The 23,743-nt window shown below is 64.0% G+C and overlaps 1 protein-coding gene and 1 long non-coding RNA gene across 2 annotated transcripts; one reads left to right on the forward strand and one right to left on the reverse strand.

Moving 5' to 3' along the window:
* Positions 1-13,187: 13,187 nt before the first annotated feature.
* Positions 13,188-16,622, reverse strand: ARC (activity regulated cytoskeleton associated protein). The gene is made up of 3 exons (XM_023248559.2): positions 14,604-16,622; positions 14,225-14,349; positions 13,188-14,036 (listed from the first exon to the last, which is right to left on the reverse strand). The coding sequence occupies exon 1, from the start codon at positions 16,435-16,437 to the stop codon at positions 15,247-15,249; it is 1,191 nt and encodes a 396-aa protein (XP_023104327.1). The 5' UTR covers positions 16,438-16,622; the 3' UTR covers positions 13,188-14,036; positions 14,225-14,349; positions 14,604-15,246.
* Positions 16,623-16,778: 156 nt separating this feature from the next.
* On the forward strand, positions 16,779-22,567 carry LOC123383163. The gene is made up of 3 exons (XR_006592612.1): positions 16,779-16,941; positions 21,460-21,725; positions 22,226-22,567. It is a non-coding gene; the product is annotated as an uncharacterized LOC123383163 (long non-coding RNA).
* Positions 22,568-23,743: the final 1,176 nt, after the last annotated feature.

Here is a 23,743-nt window from a genome sequence, read left to right on the forward strand (position 1 = left end):
CCCCCCACCCCGTCAGCAGGCTCCTTCCAAAGGACCAGCTCGCTTTGGGAGAAGCTCTCTCGGGCCCAGAGAGGACTTTCGTGACCAGTCTCCTGCCTCCTTGACAGAAGTCCCTTCCACAGTGTCCCTGGCGTTCCAGGTTCTGGTTGGTTACCTCCAAGGCTGGGGAACTCACTATCTCTCCAAACATGTAAATGAAGCAGGGAGGGAGGCAAGATAAGGGTCATCTAAGACCCCAGATAACCCATCAAGGGCAATGGTAATGCAGAACCCCCCAGTCTCCCCAAAGCCATAGAGGTTTTGAAGAGACCCCTTTACGAGACCTTTCCCTGCGTAGAGTTGGTGGGCATGGGCAGCCCTTCTCCAGAGAAGAAGTGAGCCACTGGCACAGAGGAGGGAAGGTGCGCTCAGCGAAGGGAAATAACCAGGCAAGTTGGCCCGATGGAGGAACTTGACGGGAGCTGTGTTCAAATCCTAGTGCAGCAGTGGTGGGAAAAGGCCAACCACAGGCCACGCCCCCATTGGCCCAGCCAGGGCCTGTCCCATCCCCATTCTCCCCTCCCTTCCCCAAGGCGTGCAGTCAGGGATGGGGGGCCTCCAGGAGGGGCTGCCTCCACAGTGGTGGGGTGTTGTGGCGGTCGTGGGGTCGTGGGAGCCACGGGGTGAGGGAGGGGGAGGTTTCCAGCTGCGCTGGGTGTTCACACGTGTCCTCCCTGCAAGGCAGGCAGACCAGCTGGGCCGCACGGGGGTCCCCGCCTGGGTGCTGCGTCCTGTGTCCTGTTCCACCGACCTGTGCACCCCTCCCGCCCGCGGTTCTGCACGGTCTTGATCACTGCAGCGACGTCGTGATAAGCCTCAGAGGTGGGTAGATCGATCCCTCACACCTGATTCTTCTTTTTGAAAACTATTTCAGCTATTCTAGGAACTATTCTGGTTCCTTGGCCTTTTCCTGTAAATTTTAGAATTTTGGAAGAATCTTGTCCATAGCTACAAAAAGTCCTTGTGGAATTTTGACAGGAGTTGCCTTAAAACTTACATAAATTTGTGGAGAATTGACATCTTCACCCTGTTGACTTTTCTAATCCATGAATATGGTATGTCGCTCCTTTTATTTAGAGCCTCTTGAATTTCATCAATCTTTTGTACTTACAGCAGACAAGGCCTGAACATGTTCTATTAAATTTACACCTAAGTATTTCACTTTTTCCCCAGCAACTGTAAATGATCTTTCTATTTCTGTTTCCACGTGTTCATTGCTGGCACATAGAAATACACAACTGATTTTTTTTTTATTTTTTAATGTTTATTTATTTTTGAGACAGAGAGAGACAGAGCATGAACAGAGGTGGGGTAGAGAGAGGGAGACACAGAATCTGAAACAGGCTCCAGGCTTTGAGCTGTCAGCACAGAGCCCAACGCGGGGCTGGAACTCACAGACCGTGAGATCATGACCTGAGCTGAAGGCGGATGCTTAACTGACTGAGCCACCCGGGCGCCCCACACAACGGATTTTTGTGTGTTGATCTCATTTGTGACCTTATTGAACCCACTTATTAGCTCGAAAGGTTTTTTTTTGGTAAATTCCTGGGGATTTTCTACACAGACGATTGTGTCATCTGTAAATGAGGATAGTGTTATCTCCTCCTTTCTATCTGTACGCCTTTTATGTATTTTTCTTGCTTTATTGCAGTGGCTAGGACTTCCAGTATTCCTGATCTTAGGAGGAAAACGTTTGGTCTTTTACCACTGGTGTGATGTTAGGTGTAAGTTTCTTGTAGACTATCAGGTCGAGAGAACTCCCCTCGATTCCTATTTTTCTGCAAGTTTTTATCGTGACCAAAGTGTTACATTTTCTCAACTACTCTTTCAGTATCAAGAGACATGATCATGTGATTTATCATCTTGGCCCATTAATATGGTGAATTACATTGCTTATTTTCAAATGCTGAGCCAGCCTTGCACCCCAGCAACAAGCCTCTCGGTCACAGTACATCATTATTTTTATACACTGCGACATTCTATTTGCTTCTATTTTGTTAGGGATCTTTGTATCTATATTTATGAGAGACACTGACCCGTGTTTTTCCCTCTTTCTTTCTTCTTTCTTTCTTTCTTTCTTTCTTTCTTTCTTTCTTTCTTTCTTTCTTTCCTTCTTTCTTTCTTTCTTTCTTTCTTTCTTTCTTTCTTTCTTGTACTGTCTCTGTCTGGTAGTACTAGCTTCATAAAACAAACCTGGAGGAGATGAGGAACTGAGCCCAGGAAGGAAAATGACAACGCAACACAATGTAGCACAAGGTGCAGCGTAGGGGGGTAGGGGGTGGGGGGTGGGGCTGTCCCGGGAGGGGTGCGCATGGAAGTACCCAGCCTTCTGGAAGAGAGGGAAGGGAAAGAATAAGGGGTGCTCCTGGGGACACGGCAGGAGCGGGCCCCGCACACGGGAGGAAGGGGACAGAGCAGGAAGAAGCCTGCATGAACAGACTCGGAAGGCTGGACTCATCTCAGAACTGCTGCAAGGACCAGAGCTGGAGACTCGGGGGCAGGAAGGGTGTGACGGTCCTGCCCCTGGTCCTGACAGTGAGGGTCCGGAAGTAAGGGGGGATGGGGTCATTCTAGCATACCTAAGCCCCGCCCCCCTTGGGGAGCCCACCTGCCATCGCAGAGCTGTGAGGACAGCAGGAAACAGGGCCAAGGCGGAGGCTGCAGGCGGGTCCAGGAGGAGAGAGGAGGGGTAGCAGGAGCCAGACAGGCTGAGGATCCCCAGGAAAACCTCTAGGGAGGCCTGAGGTGGGGGCTCCAGGAAGGCTTGAGGTTCCATGGGGCCCGGGTCGCTGCAGGTGAAGGGAAGCACATAATCCGGTTTTCTGGCCGAAGGTGAAGAAACGCACGTGAGCCAGAGCTCGTGCCCGGTAAGGGTTGACTCCCCGTCAAAACCCGTAAGATGTTCCGACCAGAGCCCCACACGGACACAGGGAAGAAGGAATGTGGAAATGAACCTGCAGGTGGATGGGGCAGTGGTCACCTGCCTGCCACCAGACTTAGCGGGGTTTCCACGGACAAGAATTATGTGCATTTTGATGGGTGTCCCACGGCCACAGAGCTGCCCGTCGGTGGAAGTCGGAGGTCTCCCGGGAGGGCGGCTGCACCCCCCGCCGGGGGACCCGGGCGCAGAGGGCCTGGCCGCACAAGTCTGGGCTCTCTGAACAGCTGAGTCCGGGGCACAGACGGGCTGGCATCTTGGGGGGCAGGCCCCGAGTCCCCCCACACACACACATCCGGGCACCGGCACCACCCAGCCCCACGTCCAAGGCCAGGGGACAGAGGAGGCCATGAGCAAGGGTTCAGTCTGTGGGCCGGGCCCAGAGGCCCCGCCGGTCCCCAGCCCCTTTCTGGACTGCCGTGTTCACAGGCAGGTGGCACCTCTTGGACGAAGGCGTCACCGGCTAGTTGGGGGGGCTGCAGGCAGCCATCCACAGCCCCCTGGGCCATTCCCCTGAGACTGACCTGACTGTCCTTCAGGTGCCCGCACTGAAGGCAAGGGAAGTGTGGCCTCCTATGTGGGGATGGGACAGGGAGTCCCCCCCCCCCAGGGGCTTTGATCTGCATCACCATGACAACATTTGGAAGGCCTGTTAGAAATTCACTTTCCACTCCTTCCCTCGCAAAAGTCCACAGGGCAGGCCTCAGGCACAGCCCAGGAGTCTTTAACCCAGGTCCCCGAGGGCTGGGGTGACCATGACGGGAGCCCCTGGGTTGGGGGGGGTCAGCTGCCCCCAGGGGGGCTGAGGCCCAGGGAGAGAGGGCAGAAGGCAAGAGGAAGGGCCTCCTGGAGCAGGGTTGGGGTGCCACTGTGGGGGCAGGGTGGCTGCAGGCTCGGCCCCAGCCCCGCATCTCAGCTGGTGTGGGTTTTGTGGGAGGGATCCCTTCCCGCGGTTGGATAAGCACCCAATTGGCCCTGCGCGGGAAGCAGGCTGACTCCCCTGGGATCTCTCCTGGCAACAATTCCCTGTGGCCTCAGGGCTCGGGAACCACACCCCTGTGGTGACTCTGGCCTCTTCCCGGAGACCCCTCACAGCCTCTAGGGCCCCTAGGGCTCCCGGATGACGGCCGGGGAAGCCAGAGCTCCCGCAACCCTGGGACCCGGCCCCTTCACCCGGCGGTCAGGCCCAGCCGACCAGCCCCTGCCCCTCCCGGGGATGTCCCCTGGGTGAGGCGCCCAGCACCCGGCAACAGAGAGCGAGCCGCGAATGTGACTTACAACGTTCTGGCAACCAGAGAAATTCATTTAAATCACGCATTTTATTTAACCCGGTAAATGCACAGCATTGCCAGTGAGGAAGTGGTCAGCGTAAGGCGACACACGGCCCCGACCGTCCTTTGTGGGGTCTGCAGGGCTGGGAGCAGAGCGTGGTTTGGGGGCCGGCTCTGCCCTGGGATGAGACCCCCCCCTCCTCCTTCTGGCTCTCCAGAGACCGCCCCCATCCCCTCCCCAACGGCCCACGCGTTGGCGTGGGGGCAGGGAGGGGGCGGGCAGGGGGGAGGCAGAGCAGGAGGAGGGAGGAGGCTGCGGCCCTGCGGGCTCCTGGCTCTCCTCTCCCTCCCACGCAGCTCATCGGGACGCTGGCACCGAGACAGCGCGGAGCTGCTCTTAGCGCCGCAGCCACCCCCCCCACGGCAGCCCCGCTCCCCTCCGCCCCCCACCCTCCGTGGTCTGGGTCCCAGGAGCGGATACCAGGGGAGGACTCTGCAGGTGTGAGGGTGACCTCACGGCTGCCACCGCAGAGATGGGGAGACTGACGGGGAGGACGGGAGCCCAGTGAGTCTGCAGGAGGCAGGCACTCTGACCCGTGTCACTGCTGGGGGCCCGCGGCCAGCGGCGGAGGCCACAGCTGCCCAAGCAACACGAAGAGGGGGCTCAGCCGTGCCGCTGGTCCTGGTCGTCAAGGGAGAGGCGGAGGGAGGCGGCAGCTGTGAGGGCACGGGGGGTGACGTGAGGCCACTGGGGGCCTTTCTGGACACTGATGTCAGCCCGGCTGGGATGGTGACAGCAGGAGGGGCCACCGTGAGGAACAGGACAGTGGCGGTGATGGGATCACGAATGGAGATTTCTGATCACCACCCCTTTGCACCTCCTGATGGATCCGGAACCCCAGGGGCCCTTGTCAGCCCCTGCCCCCGCTGCCCCCCATACACGCCTACCCCCTCCCTCCACACACACCCCCTACTACACACACGCACACACACACACACACACAGGTGCCTGAAACTCATCCATCAAGGATGCCATGGGTACCACAGCCTGGTTCCCATGGCAACACCTGGATGATGGGGCAGGGGAGAAATGCAGGAACACACTAAATAAGGAACAACAACTTCCAAAAACGAGCATCCAGGGAGAAATAACCACGGAGGGATGGCCCTGGAAGGGCCTTTAAGGCCAGGCCAGCGGGAGCCAAGGGAAGCTTGGACGCAGAGATGCCCGACGGCTTCACACGTCAGATTTCAGGGAGGTGTTGAGGTCCGGGGCCCAGGAACTGGAGTCCTAGGGGGCGTCCCAGCCCCAGACCCCGGGCCACGTCACCGCCCCCCCCCCCACCGGCCGAGCAGCCTCGTCCCGTGCCTCTGTCCCCACAGGCGCCTATCTCCAGCCCACGGCCGGACTCGGAACCCCACAGCCCCAGACAGCAGCGCACAGGCCCCCACCCTATCTCTTCTTGACCCGTAGCCCCGCACAGCGGTGATTCACCTGCGCAAAGGAGCACGCCTCAGTTAGGGTCTCCTCGGAGGCTTTGAGGAGCAGCGGGAGCACACGGGTTCCTTCTTGACCGCGACCGGGAGATGTGGGGGTCTGAGTGGACCGCCAGATCTTGCCTCAGCCGGGGATCGGGGGAAAGCGACACTTCTGCTCTCCAGGGCCAGGTCTGAACGCGCACCAAGAATTCATTGCGGACGTGGTTTCAGGGCGCCTCGTCCAGGCCAGGCCCTACTTCCAGGGCCGTGGGGGCCCTCCCCAGCCCCACGGCCTGGGATCCCCAGCGCCCTGTGGCCGGAGGGGTCACGGTTTCCTGTAAAGTCCTCCTGGCCTCGGTTAGGTGGGGCCAACGTCTCTGGCGGGTCGTGCCCAGAGCAGAGCTCCCCGGGGGGCTCTCTGAGCGCCGCGGGGGGCGCCCTCCCATTCCACGGTGAGGGTCTCCCTCGCCCCCATTTCCCGAGTGTGGAGACAGACTGACATTTTCCGGCAGAACTCTACCAAGTACAGGGCAAAACAGAGACAAGATAATTACGGGGATAACAGAGGCTAAAAATAGCCTCCTTCACAGCCCAGACTCCTGGCACGGAAGATGCCAGACACGGAGGAGAGGACGACAGAGAGCAGGGCTTTGGAGGATGAATAGAAGTCTGGCGGACGGTGGCCGGTCCCTGCGAGGGGGTGGAGGCAGCGTTGTGGCTCCCGGTGCGCCATCCGGAGGACTGAGCAAGCGCGGCGTCAGGGGCCTCAGAAGTCCCCGGTCTGACCCTCCTTCTAGAGACATCCGGTTACCCTCGGGGCGGGGTGCTCGCCCCCTCATCAAGTAGCTGCTGTCTTTGGGGAGCAGCCTCTAAACAAGACGCCCCTCTTCCGGGCGCCTGGGCCAGAGCCTGGCGCGCTCTGTGTGGCACCAAGGCTCAGAGGCGGGGCAGAGGGGGGCGCGGCTGGCGCGTGTCCTCCCGTGGGTCAGAGCCAAGCTTGGGGCCCAGCCGTGGACGGGGGAAGGGACTCGGAGAGGGACACCGGCCCCCCACCCCCACCCCGGGCCCTTTCTGGGCCTGAGCCGAGGACGCTGTGCTCAGAAGTCATTCAGGTGGGGCTGTGCCCAAGGTCCAGGGCTCCTGCAGAGGGCAGGTCCGAGGGAGGAGGCGTTCTGGAGCAGTGTGCACAGAGGTGGGCGGCAGGAAATAGCTGGGGAGAGCCAGGCAGAGGGCGGGGGCCTGCAGGAGGGAACGGGGCGGCGGAGGGGGGGCGGGAGGAGGTTTGCTTCTAAGGGATTCTGGAAGGACAGAGTGGCTGGCAGGACGGGAGGGGCCAGAGGAGGCTGCACAGAGAGAAAGGGGCAGAGGTAGAGACAGAGAAAGGGGGGCCGGGGAAGGGGGGGGACGAGGAGGCCAGGGAGGCCTGCCAAAGGGGCTTCTGGCCCGTGAGGTGTCGCCTCCCAGCACAGCGGGGCGGCGGCTGGGAGCAGGGGTCTGGAATTGGGGCTCCCTGCAGACGCAGTCCGAGACTGTGGGAAGACAAGCAGGCTCCAGCCGGGACCGGGGGCATCGCGAGGCCCGGGGCGAAGGGTGCAGATTCGGGTGCAGAGTCGAGAGTGGGACTGGTCAGCCGCGGCGAAGGGTCTGGGGTGCCCCTGGCGGTGACACGCGGTCTGGCTTCAGCTCCCGGCTCAGGCCACGCCGCCCTCACCCGCGTCCCCCAGGGTGGCCCGGGGTCGGCGCTGGGGTCGTCTGGTCATCTGGGCAGGGCGGCTTTGGCGTGGCTAAGGGAGGGGAGGGGCGTGCCCACAGAGGTGCCCGGGTGGGGCCGCAGAGGGAGGGGAGGGGGGACAAGAGAGGACGAGGCCCAGGAAGGAAAGCTTGCCTCCTGATGTCCGGCTTTCACGCCGCCCCAAAGACTCAGCCTGAAGCGGGCAGAGGTTCGAAGGGGGCCGTCTGGTTCACCTGGCGACTCCCTGCCCCTCCGGGGCCTCCGCCTCCCAGTCCATACGGCGGCCGGTCCGGCTCTGAGGCTCCATCGGAGAGGGGAATGGGGGCTGCGGGCCGGAGGACCCCCTTGCAGCTCCTGGCCCCATGCTGGGGCCACTGGAGCCCAGGGCCGCGGGGCTGCGTCTGCCCGGCCTCCCTCCTGGAGGAAACAGGCGACGGCTACTGCCCGGAAAGTAGGGCAGAGGCTGGGAGCGCAGCAGCGTGGGGGAGCCCCTGGGGGAGCCCCTGGGTGGCGGGTCTGCGGGGACTTTGGTGGAGGAGCCCAGGGGAGGAAGAAGCACGGGGAGCTTCACGGTCCGGGCTGGATCTGGAACCAGGGGTCGGTGGGGGCAAAGGCAGGACCCGAAGCAGAGCGCTCTCCTGTAGACACAGGACCACCTGCTCCTTTGCCTCCAGGAGGCAGAGCGTGTGCCAGGCGGAGTGGGGGAGGGTGTGGGCTCAGAAACATCCCTCCGGTGAGGACACTGTTGCCAGCATCTTCCAGGCAGGAGGCATGGGGAGCAAGAGTCTAGCCGGTTCATGGCAATCTTGGTCTTGTCCCTGTACCTCCTTGTGCCTCAGTTTCCAGGTTGAGAATATGGGGCTGTCGAAGGGGACCCCAACCCAGGGGATCCTGTCCTAGGGGATCCAGTCTTAGGGGAGCCTGTCCCAGAGGAGCCCGCCCTAGGGGATCCTGTCCTAGGGGATCCTCTTCTAGGGAGCCCATCTTAGGGGACCCTATCATGGGAATCCTGTCATAAGGGAGAGAGACAGAGAGGGATGGAGACAGAGACAACAGGGACCCGGAGACCCCAAAGAGATCCAACTGAAAGGAAGAGGAGGGAAGAAGGAGGTAAAGCAGGAGCCTGGGGAACAGAGCAGGGGACGAGATGGGGAGCGGGGGCATCGGGGGCAGGACAGGTCAGCTGGACCGTGGCCACCAGTCACTCAAGGGGCACGGGGACGGCAGTCCCCTGCGAGGGAGCGCTCCTGTGCTGGGCCGAGGGCTCAGAGGCCACTTTGTTCTTTTAACTAGTGCTGGAACAGGCCAATTACCGACCCCCAACCAAGCTTTCGCTTCAGATTCCAAGTTACACTTGCAGTCCTCACTGCTCAGAGCCACTTGAGGGCACTTCAAAGTAACGTTTGGTCCCATTTATGTCTTCAAGCCTTTTCTTTTTGACAGAGAGAGAGAGAGAGACCTTGCCTGTGGCAGGCCAGCACTCTGGGAAGGGACAGAGAGAGGGGGAAGGGCAGAGGGGAGAGGAGCAGAGAGGGTGGGGAGAGGGGCAGAGAGAGGTGGAGAGGTAAGGAGAGGGGGGGAAGGGCAGAGGGAGGGGGAGAGGGGCAGGGGGAGAGGAGGGGCAGAGAGTATCCCAAGCAGGCTCTATACTCTCAGTGCAGAGCCAGATGCGGGGCTCAAACCCATGAACCGAACCGTGAGATCGTGACCTGAGCCAAAGTCCAACGTTCGACTGACTGAGCCACGCGGGTGCCCCTGTCTTCAAGCCTTTTAAGCTACATCCATAAGATTAACATATTCTACACGGAATCTACTTTGTCAGACGTTGTGAAGTTTCCAAAAACTTAATTATTATAAACTCAGTAAATGATGCTGAACGGTATGGTGGTTCTTAAGCTCTTCCCGTGTTCCAACACTGTACATAAAATCGTATATGGTTTCTACCCAAAGCCGCGAGCGTAACCAGGGGCCCAGTGAGACAGTCCGCGTCGGCATCATTTCTATCAGCCAAATTGTCTGCAGTGTGAAAATGCTTAAAATATGAAGCACATACTAATTCTTGGCAGAGATGGTAACGTTTTGAGGTTGATTCTCTTTTAAATTTCTTTTTTAGTTTATTTATTTTTGAGAGAGGGAACACGAGTGGGGGAGAGAGAGAGAGAGGGAGACAGAGGATACGAAGCAGGCTCTGCGCTGTCAGCACAGAGCCGGGGGCAGGGCTTGAACCCGTGAGCCGTGAGATCGTGACCTGAGTCGAAGTCCGACTGAACCACGGCGTCCCATCTCTCTTTTAAGTGTCTACGTTAATCCTAAATCCTCTTGGAGTTAAAAGTCCCTTATGGACTAGAGTCACATCACCTGTGAAATGATGTCACCTGGAACAATCCTGCGGATCACCCTCACTTCTGATGCCAGCTGTAGACTCTGGGGTCCCCGGGATCGTCCGCCAGGAGGACTCCCAGCACCCCCGGGGGGCGTCACGCTCGCAGTCACGGTTTATCGCGGGGAAAGGACGCACACCACCATCAGCCAGGGGTTGGGGCGCACCAGGCAGGGCCCAGGAGGGTGCAAACTGTCCCCTCCCCGTGGGGCCATGGGCAGCGACGTGATGGCACGCACCAGCGTCGCCAACCGGGGAAGCCCCCAGCCCCGGCGTGCGAGGCCTTTATCTGGCTTCCGTCTCGTAGACCCGGTTCACTGCCCGCCTGGCTGACCTCAGTCTCCGGCCCCTCGGAGGCCGAGCCGATCCCGTGTGGCCCAGAGCCCCGGGGAAACAAGGACGCTGGACTCTGGATGTCCCCGGGCTTGGCGGTGACCTCCCAGCAGCCGAGGCCAGAGGCCAGACCTTCGTTGGGCAGGGTGGAGTTCACACCACCCCAAACAGTCCTCCATGTGGCCTTCTGTCCTCTGGCTGTCCACTGAGACCTCTCCCTCCCTCCTGCACGCGTGTGGGCCCTTGGCAGCTGCCTGTGGACCCGAGACAGCATCCCCTGTGCTGGCTGTGGCTGGCAGCGATGGGCCTCCTCCCCGGGCCTCCCTGGGCCTAAACACTACGGTATGCCTTTCCTGTCTCTGGGCCCTTCCTCTGGCCTTCACCAGCAGACGGAGACAGTGGCCTGGGGGCGGCAGAGCCCTCGGAAGGTCCTGAGTAAGCAGATAGAGCCCAGCTGCCAGCCACATGTTTATGTGGCAGAAAATAAGCTGTTTTGTTTGTCGGGCCTCTTTGTTACAGCAGCTTGACCTCCCTCTGACTGCTACACTTTCCCCAGCCCCTTTCTTCCTGCAGTTTCCTTTTTTAAAAAACAATTGTTTTATGTCTATTTATTCTGAAGGAGAGAGAGACAGAGACAGAGACAGAGCACGAACGGGGGAGGGGCAGAGAGGGAGGGAGACACAGAATCCCAAGCAGGCTCCAGGCCCCGAGCCGTCAGCACAGAGCCCGACGCGGGGCTTGAACCCACAAACTGTGAGACCATGACCTGAGCCGAAGTCGGACACTTAACTGAGTCCCCCAGGTGCCCCTTTGAGGCAGTTGCCTAACTGCCGTGGCCAGCGGCCCATCCCCAACAGCACCTCAGGGGATATGCAAGGCCCAAGTCCCCACTGAGCTCTGCAGGGGCAGCAGGGCACCCACTGAGCACCCACTGCGGCCCGGGCACCCTGCCCACGGACCCTCACGCCAGCGCTATGGGCAGACTTGATTTTCTAGAAAAGGCATCCCTGGGAACTTGAGCTCACGTCCACATGGCTCAGAAGCCCCCCACTAAGCTGGGTTGGCAGGGTGAGTCCCCCAGGGCTCCTGGATGCCCTGCCTCCAGTCCCAGCACTGATCCCAAAAAGGAGGCAAGCACAGCCCCTCCCCGTGCCTCAGTCTCCCCCACCCCCTAGTCAGGAGAGGAGGCTGGGTGGTCTGTGACAATGGATGGGCGGGACCGGGGAAGGGTGAGGCGGGCCCTTATGGGGAACATCCTGTGCCCAGAGTCGCTGGGGCTGGGCCCCTCCACCCCACGAGCCCCCCCTGCTCCGCCTTCCGCCCGGCTCTGAGGACACAGGGACTCAGCCACATCTCCCTTACTTACTGCAAGTGCTCCGAGAGCCTGTTTCACAATCGCCCGATTACCGGAAGTAACTTCTTATTGAAAAGAAAAGGCCCCTACAGTTTCCAGCCTTTGATGTGAGCTGTAGCCTGTCTCCGGGAGAAATCCCTGCCTCCCAGGCATCACCATGGTGCCCCTGCCTCCTGTTCCCGTCAATTTCCTCTCCCCATTCTTGTCAGAGTTGCCATTATTTAAAAGAAATACGAGGGAAGAATAGGGAAGAGGCTGCCTTTTCGCCACGGGAGCACCGTGCTCAGGGCCGCCAGCCCTCTCCATGCGGAGGGTGACGACATTTCCTTGTGGCAGGTGTTGCTTTCTGCTCCGGCTCACTTCCTGCCCGCCCGGGTCTCCCCTGTGTGCCCAGCAGGCCGCGTCCTCCACCACGATGCTGCATCGAAGCTCTAGCAGGGGCAGCCCTCCCCAGGCTGGGCGGGGCTCACACTCCCTGCCCCCGCCGCCTGGCCCAGGACCCCCCCACCCCCACCCCCACCCCCGGAGCAGAGCAGCCCCTTTGGAGGGGCAGGACCTGTGCTGGGTACCTGACAAGCCCCTGTCCATGACTGTGACACTGGGGCTGGTCACTTGTACACGTCAGCCTAGCTAGGGAACCGTCCCCGGGCATCCAAACTCTCATGAAGGCCTTTTGCAGGTGTGACCGAAGCCTATCGTCAGTTGACTTTAAGGGAGATCATCACCAAGGCAATCTGGGTGGGTCTGGCTCAATCCGTTGATGGGTCTTAAGAGCAGAGCTGAGCCATCACCTAGGAAGAAGCTGTCCCACAGTAGCTCAGCCTGAGCCCGGCGGGCGGGGGGTGGGGGGCGGGGGGAGGTTCCAGCCTGCCCTACGGCCTATGCACTGGCCTAGCCGGGACCACAACTGAGCAAGAAAACTGCTCACAACCAACCGCTCACCATCCGCCCCCACTGGGCCTGCTTCTCCTTGAACGCTGGCTGGAACAGGGGTTTGAGCCCCCACCAGGCTATCTCTCCCTCTGTCTTGGGGGCCTGGTGACCCCACAGAGGCAGGTGAGGCCAACCGCCCACGGGGCATCGAACGGCCCTCATGTCTCAGTTCTCGAACCCACGCGTGGATTAGATTAGTGATGGTATGCCCATTTTGCAGATGAGGAGACAGGCTTGGAGAGACCAAGTTTATGACCCAGGACTCGTCAGGGTCACCTCCCAGTGGGGATCTTGCCTTGCCTGGGTCCCCGGGGCTCGATGCCCGAGAAGACCCCCTTGGCTGCTAGCCCTAGGCCTCCGTGTGGGCTGAGCCCTGGCAGCAGACTTCTTAGGACACCCCCACCACACACACCCCAGCAGGCAGTGGGCAGAGGATTCGGGGGCACAGTGCTCAGCTCAGCTACAACGAGGGCTCCGCCCAGTCTCACCCACTGCCGGCCGCCTCAGGCGTTCGCTTCTGTGGGGGGAGCCCCTAAGGCCCTTCTACCCTGGGGATCCAGGACCCCGACCAACTGGCCTGTGGGGTGATGGGCCTGTGCTCCCTAGGTCCCCAGAGACCCTTCAGTCTGCACTCGTGGGGGCTCCAGGGACCCACCACCCCGAGCTGCCTCCCTCCGCACTCCATGCCCGCCAACCCAAGTCCACAGAGAAATGACAGCGCGCACCGAGAAGTTTCAGTGTTTTATTAACAAAAACTTAAAAAGTCTGTCTTCAGGGAAGGTGACAGGGGGCTGCACACAGCTTGGCCTGACATCAAGGCCTGATCCACTGGGGACAGGGAGGGCTGGCCGCACCCTCTTGAGGACCCTGGGGCCTCCCTGCAGCCCGTGCCAGCTTGTGAGTGTGGGTTATGGCTTATGTGCAAAAATAAAATCTGGGGGTGCTGGCAGGAGTGCATGATGTCGGGGTTGACAGAATCTTCTGCAGACACCAGTCTTCTGAACCTGGGAACCCCCACTGGACAGGTGGAAAGGAGGACCCGCAGCCAGGGCCTGCTGGGGCTACACACCTGAGTGGCCAGTCTGCACCGGGGTGCTGGTGTTTGGAGAGGTGGGGGTCCGGACCCTGGCAATGGCGGGGCCTGGCAGAGAGCCCGCTTAAGCCCCAGGGGCAAAGGCTTCTGGGCACTGCTGGGGCTGCGGGCCTGGGGCTGCGGGCGGGGAGCAGGGGCTGTGGCCTCGGCGTCAGAGCTCCCGGAAAGCTCTGGTAGGAGAGGACGGCCGCCGTGCCGTGGCCGGGGGTTCCTGGGCTGGAGCGAGGCAGGGCCCAAGGTGGCCGACCCCGACTCCAGCCACAGCGGACCCGGGGGCGGGAGGGCTGGTGGCCAGCGGGGCAGGCCTGGCGGCAGGCCCTGGCCCTCACGCTGGCCCGTCTTCACCTCCAGCTCTCCGCCGGGCCTGTCCTCTCTGCAGCCCCTCTCGCCGACCTCAACGTCTCCTCGTGTGCAGGCGGCTTGCAGGAGGAGAGGGAGGGGAAGTGCCAGGCAAGCAGCAAAGACTCTGCGGGAGCCTTGGGACCTGAAAGAGAGACACGGGGGGGTCAGGGACAGGCCAGAGGCTGGGAGGAGCTCCGCAGGAAGGGTGTGGGTGGACGTTATGGGGCGGCCCCCGGCTTGCCCAGAGCGCCGCTGGGGGCCGCCGGGCCTGGGGCCCCAGGAAGGACAGCTGAGGGATAGGGTCTCGGTGGGAGAGGTGGGGCCCCTTACCTGTCGTCAGTCTCCCGGCTCCTCAGCTGAGCGTGAGGACTCGGGCCCTGTGGGACCCTCCGCCCGCCGTGGGTGAGTCATCGAGCCCAGCCGATCCTTTTCCAGGCTGGTGTGAATCACTGATGCTGAGGAGAAAGCACCGGGTCGGGTCGTGTGAGAGCTGGCTCAGCACTCCCCCAGCCCTCCTCCCCGATCCCTGGGGTCTCTGCTCCTTCCCCACTGCTCTGCGCTGCAGCCCCCCAACACCCCACCCCTGCAGCTAACTCGCTGGGGATGCCTCTGAGCCTCAGTGGGCTCACCCGGAAAATGGACGGGCCCTGGGTCCTCCCTACTCTACAGCGCCCCCCCCCCGGGGTGGTGCCGTGGGGCAGGGGCTCACCTGAGGGGCCAGGAGGCACCAGGACACCAGGTCTGCTGCTGCTGCTGCTGCTGCGTCTTACGCTTCAGCTGTCCTCCAGGAGGAGGGGCCTCGTGGCCCGAGGCTGGCCAGCTGCCCGAGGCGGCGACGAGAGTGCCAGCCGGCCGCGCAGCGACTGCCAGGAGACGGCAGCGCGCCGGAGCCAGGGTTCCGGCGGCACCGGTCTGTCTTCGCGTCTGTTCCGGGGTGTCCCTCGAGCTTGGCGCGCACTGGCCTGTGCCGCCCGGACACTTGACCTCTGAATGCCCGGAGGGCCCAGGCGGGGGGCGGAATAAGGGAGCCTGGAAGTCGGGTCATGGCCTGAGAGTGTGCAGGGTGCGGATGGGGGCCGGGAAAGACAGACAAGAGAAAGGCAGGTGACGAGGCAGGAGCCCCGCAGGACTTGGGGGGGGGGGCTCCTTTGCTGCTGGGGTGGGGGGGGGGGAGAGTGTCCACGTCTGGATGACGCGTGTTTGTGCGAGTCCGGCCGGGAGGCGGAGGTGGGGTGCCCAGCGGGCGGGGGGACGAGGGCTCCCCCGCACGGGGCTCGGCCCGGCTCGGACAGTCCTGGTTGGCAAAGGCCACAGGCGGGGGGTGGCGGGCGGGCTGCGGCCTGGGCCGCCCTCTATTCAGGCTGGGTCCGGTCGCTGGCCACAGACTCGCTGGTGAGGGCCGGCGTGAGGGCCTCGGCCTCCTCCTCGGCGGGCAGCTGGGGGCCGGCGGGCTCGGAGGCCTGGTCCAGGCCATCCTGCACCTCCTTGCCCCTCTGGATGAGCTGCTCCAGGGTCTTGGGCAGCGGGTGCCGCAGGAAGCGCTTCAGCTTGGGCTGCAGGGTGCCCACCACGTACTGGATGATCTCCTCCTCCTCGGCGTCCACGTACAGCGTCTGGTACAGGTCCCGCTTGCGCCACAGGAACTGGTCCAGCGGCTCCCCCTGTTTCTGGGGCAGGTCCAGCTCGCGCTGGATGGCCTCGCGGGACAGCGTGCCCTCGCTGTACTGGAGGAATTCCTTCTTGAACTCCACCCAGTTCTTCACGGAGCCCTGCTTGAACTCCCACCACTTCTTGGCCGGCCCGTTCATGTGGTTCTGGATTTGGGACAGCCAGTACTCCTCGGAGCCGCCCACCTGCCGCAGGTACTCCTCCAGGTGGCTGAGGAACTCCCTCGGGTCCTCGAAGATCTGCGTGTCCACGCCGGGCCCGGGCTGCCCGTCCTCGCCGGGCGCCCAGGGCGGGTACTGCTGGGCCTCGGCGGGCTCCTGCCCGGGCAGCTCGCCGGCGGCGGGGGGCGGGGTGATGGCGTAGGGGCTGACCGTGTAGTCGTACCCATCGGCGTCGTGGCAGTAGCTCTCGGGACCCCCGACGCCCACGGACACGGTGTGGCGGGCCGGCTCGCCGCCCACGGGGTACTTGCCGCCCATGGACTCCAGGCGGTCGGCCCACCTCTCCAGCCGGTAGAAGACCTCCCGCCACACGTGCATCTCGCGCTTGACCCAGCGCTCCAGGTTGGCGATGGTCTCCTGGCAGCGGCACAGGCAGGCCTTGATGGACTTCTTCCAGCGCTGCGAGTCGCCGGTGGGCACGTAGCCGTCCAGGTTGCTCTCCAGCTTACCCACCGACCTGTGCAGCCCCTTCAGCTCCCGCTCCACCTGCTTGGACACCTCGGTCAGCAGGTGCCGGTGGGTCCTCCGCACGTGCTCCAGCATCTCGGCCCGGCACTTACCGATCTGCAGGATCACGTTGGGCTTGGCGGCCGGCCCGCCCCGCGGCCCGGGGTAGGCGTGGAGGCCGCCGCTCGTCATGTGGTCCAGCTCCATCGGAGGGAGTGAGCAGGTGGCCGCGGCGCTCGGACGGACGGGCGGGAGGCGGCGGGCTGCGAAGTGCCCCTGGGCCGGCGGCGCGGTGGAGCCGGGTCCTCGGTGTCCTCGGCGCGGGCGCGGCGGAGCGCAGGGAGAGCGGCGGGGAGCGCGGGCAGCGCAGGGAGAGCGGCGGAGAGCGGCCGGAGCGGCGGCGCCGAGCTCTGCGGCCAGCCGCCGGCGCGGGCTCTTTATGCGGCTGGCGCGGCCGTGGGCGGCCCCTCGCCGAGCCCCCGCTCCCATTGGCCCCGGCGAGCCGCCCCGCCCCGCGCGCCCCGCCCCCCACGCCCGCCCGCGCTCCCGGCGCCGAGGGAGCACCCACCCCCTGCACGCGCCATCGGCCGGGGTGACTAATCCGCCGGCTGGCTCCCTGCGCCCCCTCCCCGGCTCATTCGGCCCGCGGGGCGAGGGAAGGTGGCCGGACCCGGCGACACGCCCCTGCCCGCGACCGGCGGGGAAGCGCAGGTGTGTGCCCCCAGGGGGCTCGGGGCGGGTCGGTTGCTGCCCCCACGCGCCCAAAGGTTAGGAGGAAGCCCCTCCCCCAGGGATCCAGGGTCCGCTGCCCCCTCTCTGGTGTCGGTCCTTCCTAGGGGGGCGGGGTGGTGCTTGACTCCGCTCTCCCGGGGCCTCAGCGCCCCCACCCCTGCCTCGGCCCGGCCCGGGGTCGCGGGGTGTTGAGCCGCGGATGAGTCCCGGCAGCGACCCCGACAGACACCCAGACCCCCTCCTTTCCTGGAGCCCAAGGCTCCTAGCTTTCCTGGACGCGCTCCCAGGCGCCAGGGCTGAGTTCCCTGGTGTGGCCTCCAGCTCCTGCCTATCCGTTCCCTGGGGTGCTGTCGAGTCCGGGGCGGGGGGGGGGGGGGGGGGGGGGGGCCTGGGCTGGTCCTGCATCCCACGTGGGAGGGTCGTGCACCCAGGCCTGGGCGCTGCCCGGGCCCCTGACAGTGGTGTGGATGTGTGACACCAGCGTGGCAATGGCTGGACTGGACCAACCGCTGCCCCCACTCCCACGCCTTTGGGGAGGCCCAAGACTTGTCCCTGTGGTGCCTCCGGGGGAAGTCTGGACGCCAATCCCTGCGGGGAGGCGGGAGGGGGGAGGGGGGGTTGTGAGGGCAGTGGAGGAGATGAAGGGGTACTGCTCCCTGAAGCCCCCAAGACACAGAGGGAACCTGGTCAGAAGCTCCAAGACTTCTGAGAGGATGGAAGGGGTTAGGGGGAGGAGGGAAGGGAGCAGAAGGAGGAGGGGGGGAGGGGGAAGGAAGGAGGGGAAGGAAAGGAGGGAAGAGAGGAGAAGGAGGAGGGAAGGGAGGAGGGGGAGGAGGGAAGGGAGAAGGAAGAGGGGGAGGGGGAAGGGAGAAGGAGGAGGGAGAGGGAGGAGGGGGAAGGAAGGAAGAGAAGGAAGGAGAAGGAGGAGGGGGAGGGGGAAGGAAGGAGGAGAAGGAGGGGAGGGAAGGAAGGAGGAGGCGGGGGTGGAGGAGAAGGGGCGCAGGCAGCCTAGCAGTCAGGAGAGGCAGAGAGAAGTAAACACCATATAAGGAATGGGGCTCCGGAAGCTGAGATTCCCTCGGGAGGGAGGCCCCTTCTGCCTCCCTGGCAACAGTGGTGGGGGAGGGACACCCTTTCTGGGTTACCCCAGGATGGATGGTTCTGGGTCCCAGGCCCTGCGATGTTCTGCGGGCACAGGTAGCACTCGTTGCTCACGGCCAGAGGCCCGCAGACGCACGGCCAGTGAGTCAAGAGACCGCAGCCCCTTGCGGCCAGCTTCCCACCCTCCCTCAGACACAGGGCGCACACTGGCACATGCCCCCGCCCGCCCACCCCTCACACACACCCATACCCACTACCCACCCATCCCCCAGACACACTCATACCCCCACCCACCCCAGACACACTCATACCCCCACCCACCCCAGACACACTCATACCCCCCACTCGCCCCCCAGTCACACTCATACCCCCACCCACCTCCCCACAGACACACTCATACCCCCACCTGTCCCCTCATCTGACTCACACACTCTCTGGAATCCCCACTCCTGCCCCCCCAGCCCCTTCCCCCTGCTCTCCTGGAAGCCCTCCCCCCACCCCAGCCAATCTGTCTCCTTTCCCCTTCTGAGCTCCCACCCCTGGTGGGGGGGGGGATGTCTTTCTGGCAAAAGCTTGCCCAAAATCGCTCTCCTGGCATTTCTAATTAAAGGCGAGTGGGTGGGCAGAGAGGGAGGGTGGCGGGGCAGTGCGGAGTAGGGAGGGGAAGCCGGGCAGAGAAGCTGTGAGAACAGGAATCCCCGAGCTGCCCAGCCCTGGCGGCCCAGCCCTGGCGGCTGGGTTCCTGGGAGCGGCAGGAGGCCGCAGGCCTGCGTGTGGCCTTGTGTGAGGTGTCTGTGCGGTGGTGGGGAGTGTGGCCCGGCCCACACGTGTGGCTGGCTGGTCACCAGGGGGGCCGCATGTAGCCGTGAGTCTGTGCGTGTCTGGGGTGAGCCGGGGCTTGTGTCTCAGGGCCGTTGTCAGGGGGACACCTGATGAGCCAGCTGGGCAGAGGCCACACTCACACGTGTGTGTGCGCACGCCGCGTGTGCCCGTGGGAGTGCCAGAGAGCCAGCACCTGAATGGCCAGCGGCCCACAAAGACCGCGTGTGGCCCCTGTGACACTCGGGCCCAGGTCTCCCGACCAGCTGGGTGGCCCCGGCCAGCCACAGCTCTCTGGGTCCCAGCCCCACAGTGACCTCCAGCCCCGGCTGCACCCCACAACATAGCAGCAGGGCTCCCGGGAGAGGGGAGCTCAGCCAGGGCCCAGAGGGTGGGGGGCCAGGGGCTGGGCGAACACCACCTCTGTGGGGGGGGGCCCTCGGTGCCCCCTCTGCCGCGGTCACACCGGCCTGCCGTGGGTGTGAGGAGGCACAGTCCAGGGAAGGGGGTGCTGGCGGGTCACGCGGAGACGGCCAGGGACCTGCAGGGAGGCTGCGCAGTGCTGGCCAGCACAGGTGACAGGCGACAGCCTCTGCTCGGAACACTTAATCGCCGCCCAATTATCGCCCCAGAAGCCCTCAGCAAACCCCCGCACTGGGGCCCTGGGCTCCATTCTTCGCTGCTGGCTCCCCGCTGCCGCGAGGGGGGTGGGATGGGGGGTCTGCCCTGCCCTGCTCCGCGGCGCCCCTCTCCCCCTCAAGCAGGGGTGAAGGCACAGAGTGAGGGCCTCCAGCCCTGGGCCTCACCCGGAGCAGGATCGCTCGGGGCTGCGGGTTGGGGAGAGGGAGGGGGGAGGGGTAAGCTGCACAGGGAGGGAGGGAGGGCCTGGGGAACCCCACCCCCACCGCCGGACCCAAGGTGGCCAGCTGCTCCTTGAACCTACTTTAGAAGGAGGGCTCCGTGGGGCAGGGGGGTCTGCCCAACACTGGATCCAGGCAGCGACACCCCCCACCCCGCCCCCCATTCAGTCCCCTCTGGGGTCCGGTCTTCCGCTAGGGCTCGAGGCTCCCAGACCCCGGGTGCTGGTCTGTGATGCTAAGATGCCTATTTCAAGGTGAGGTCTCCCTCCCAAAGTCACGGCCTCGGGGAGCCATATCCCCCACTGCACCCCAAGCAGAGCCTGTGGCCTCCGCTGGACCTGCCTTCCTCTGGCTGCTCTGTGACCCAGTCCTCTCCCCTAGGGACCCCTGAGCGCAGGTCCCCTGCCCCCGCTGTGCTGGCCTGGCGGGTAATCCTCATCGAGGCTCCAGGCTGCCTGTGCCCCGGGGACTCACAGGCCTCAGGCTTTCCCGTGTTTGCACCGGGCCCTCCCAGCTGATCTCCTGGGGCCACAGCCCTTAACACCACTTAGCACCCAGGCTATGAGCACAGGCTCCTTTGGGACACTCCTGCGCCCGCTCTCACTCCAGCCGCCAGCTCTGTGGCCCCGTCCTTGTGCAGGAGAAAGGGGGGCTGGGCTGCCTGGGGTCCCCTGGCCCTTCCCGCCCAGCCTTGGCCTGTGGTCCCTCCTGGCTCGCGTGGCCGCATTGCACTTGCCGCCACAGCCACAGCCCGTGGAGCCTGGAGGGAAGGGCGAGGCCCATCCTGGGTCCCCTGGGCCCTCTGGCGGCCCAGCGCCTCCATCATCTCCTCGGGAGGGGGCGCTCGGCCTCGCTGCTTCCTTGCTTCCGAGGCAGCACTGGGGCGGCTGCACAGGCCCCAACGATGTGGGGCGGCATGGGGGGGAAGCAGCTGGAAGAAAGGCCTGGGGTCTGAGCCCCACACCTGGGCCCTGCCCTGCCCCTACCCAGCGGCCCTCCCCTGGGGGCCTGTTGCCCTGGAGCGGGGCGCAGGGAGCAGGGGCACAGAGGAGGCCTGGAGAGGCAGAGGCCGGGGGGGGGGGGGGGGGCGGGCCCCCGACACAACGTGTTAGAGGTGAGATTGGGCCAAGGTCAAAGAAGAAGAAAGGGTGGTGGGTGGAGGGGCAGAGAGCTGGGGGCGCCAGGATAGCGGAAGAGACAAGGGCTCCGTTTCACTTCTCAAGACTTTCTTGCCCTGTTTTCACGGAGGTTTCAAGAGGTGGGGGGACCTGCTAATGAGAGTGGGGGGGGGTCCCTCAGGCACACCTGCCTGATGCACCTGCCACAGCCAGAGCAGCCTCCGAGAGACCCCGGGAGGCCAGGGCAGCTGGGGGCAGGGGTGTCAGGAGACCCCGCAGTGCAGGCACGCGTCCTGTTGAGAGACCCGAGCTGGGGGGCTGAGCGCTGGCTTGGGGGGGGGGGTTGCCCACGGGAGGCAGAGGTATGTGAGCGAGCACTCAGAGCCCAGGGAACATTTTCCTTCCGATCCTCTCCTTCCAAACTTCCTCTTCCCTGCGGTTTGGCAGGGTGTGTGTGCTGCGTCCTGTCCCTGGAACAGGCAGCCTGTTCGTTCTGGGCCCCCACACACCAGACCCTCTCCCCCCTCCCTCCTTCCTGCCTCCTGCCTCGCGCCTCCCTCCCCATCCAGCCTCCAAGGAAAGTTTTGTATTTTTCCAAGATGCTGGCACCGAGGTGCCTCAGCCAGCCGCACCTCGGGTCCTGCGGGCATCCCCTCCGGGCCGGGAGGTCAGGCCCCAGAGCCCGAGGCCCGCCTCACCACCGCCCTCCAGAACGGGGAAGACGAGGCCCAGAGAGGGCCAGGGACTTGTCCAAGCTCCACAGCGAGGGAGGCAGAGCCAGGGCACCGTGGTGAGGGCGTGCGAGGACAGACTGCAGGCTCCTGGAGGCGTCTGCGAGCTCAGTCTGCGCCCTGTGCAACCGCGGGTAAGTCCTCTGAAGTCCTCCCGGCCCTGGCATCAGTACTCTCCCCTGCAAAGAACCTTTGCCCTTCCAGCCATGGGGCGAGTCAGTAATCCATTCAGAACAGTTCCTGAGCCCGACAAGGGAGGCGCCAAGCAAGGTGGGGCACAGGAGGTGTAGATTGCCCCTAAAATGGGGTGTCGTCACGACCCCCATAGGCCCCGGAGGACACGGGCTGCGTGTGGCCCGTGCGAACTGCAGGCACCAGTAGGTCATGACTCTGCCCTTCAAGGAACAGCCCATGGCCACCAGGGAGTCCGGCTGGCGCCCCACTGTGACCCACGACAGGACAGGAGGGAGGCCATTGTGGCATCAAGGGTGGGGGGTCCTCGGCGTCCCCACTCCAGGAGGCAGGTGTGCGGGACGGGAGCCCCGGACAGGGAGCTGGGCCCGGGATACGCTCCATGCACGCTGCCCACCGTGGGGCCACCCACGCGGTGTCTGGATCTAAAATGTCCCCTCAGCCCGGCAGGTGCCTCTGGCTGGGTCTGAGATTCCACGGGCCACCTGCCTCCTCACACCACTTCTCCTGGGGGCGCCGTGTGGCTTCCTGCGCATCACTCAACCCCTCTGGCCCCAGCGGTGTCCTTGTCACACAACAGGCAGACTGTACTAAACGGTGGCCGAGGTTCTCAGGCGGCTCGGAGGCTGACGGCAATGGTGGGTGGCAGGGAGGAGGCTGGACCTGTGGCCAGTCTGTCCCCTCCACCGGGAGTGCCCCATCCAGCCGAGCGCACATCACCCCCGGTTCAAATGACAGAGGCCTCTCGGGTTTTACCTAAGCATAAAAACTCATCATGGTTTTACCTGTTGTCTACTTCTGAGCCCACTGTCACCGCCTCCAGGAAGTCTTCCCGGCCTCTTAGCGCTGTGTTAACGGAGTCTTTTGTGACCTTGCCCCGCCTTGTTCATGCCCGCCTCAGAGCCCCCGAGCACAATGTCGTCCTCGAGGTGTGTCAGTTGAATGTGTGTGTGTGTGTGTGTGTGTGTGCGCACGTGCACATTTGTGTGCGGCATGTAAGTGTGTATGTGTGTGCGACTGCGCCTTCCTGGTCTTCTGTCCAACGAAGCCATGTTCTTGCTCGCTGACTGCATCAGGCTCTCAGCTTGCTCTGGGGACATGGGTGGACGAGACCCACCTGGGTCCCACCCTGAGGAGACTCCGGTCAAGTTCCCCAGCAGCCCAGATGTTTTGGGGCCAGCAGCCCAGAGGCGCCCTGAAGGGTGGGGAGAGCCGGAGGGTGAGCAGGGGTGGGCCGGGTACAGGTGCGCCGGCAGGGCAGGGGGGAGCAGGGGGCCCTGCTGGGTTCTGTCCCTCTCCAGGGGCAGAGCTGGAGGGGAGCGGGACTAGACGGGCCGTGGGTGAAGGTGGGGACCAAGGCCGCCGACCTGAGTCTGTGGCCCGCAGGGGGGACGTTAGGCCGAGCAGGGGCAGGTGCTGGAGAGCCAAGCTATGGGTGGGCAGGGCCTGTTTGAGGGCTGTTAGGAGGGTCTCAGGGATGGGGAGAGCCAGGGGCCCGGTGTCCTGGCAGTCCGGGGTGGAAGCCCTGTGGGGACTCGGCAGGAGCAGCTGGGGGCCCAGCTGTGGGGGTTGGAGCCCGCGGCCGCCCCCTCCTCTCTGCCCTACTGGGCCCCCAGCCAGGCTGTGCCTCCCGCGCCGCCCCCGTGGACGCCCAGGGGACTCAGACCGGATCATGCGGCAGGAGTCCCGAGCGTGGCCGGCCCAGCCAGGATGGGGGGTGTGCTGCCAGCTGGCCCTGGCCAGACGCCCCCGGAGCTGGGGGTTCAGGATGGCCAGGGAGGGGGTGGTGGCCAACTTTCCTGCCGTTCCCTGCGTCTCCATTTAGATCTCTCCCCAGCACAGAGCGCCGGCCTCCAAGCACACTTCCGGAGCCATAGAAGGAGACGGGCTGAGAATAGCTCAGCGTGACGCAGCGAGGAGCTTCCCCACGCAGGCAGGCTCCGCGCCACAGAGGGGCCGC

This window comes from Felis catus, chromosome F2 (genome assembly GCF_018350175.1).
Source record: "Felis catus isolate Fca126 chromosome F2, F.catus_Fca126_mat1.0, whole genome shotgun sequence".
Lineage (NCBI taxonomy): Eukaryota > Metazoa > Chordata > Mammalia > Carnivora > Felidae > Felis > Felis catus.

Coding starts and splice junctions, on each gene's coding strand:
- ARC (XM_023248559.2), bottom strand. CDS start 16,437: ATGGAGCTGGACCACATGACGAGCGGCGGCCTCCACGCCTACCCCGGG.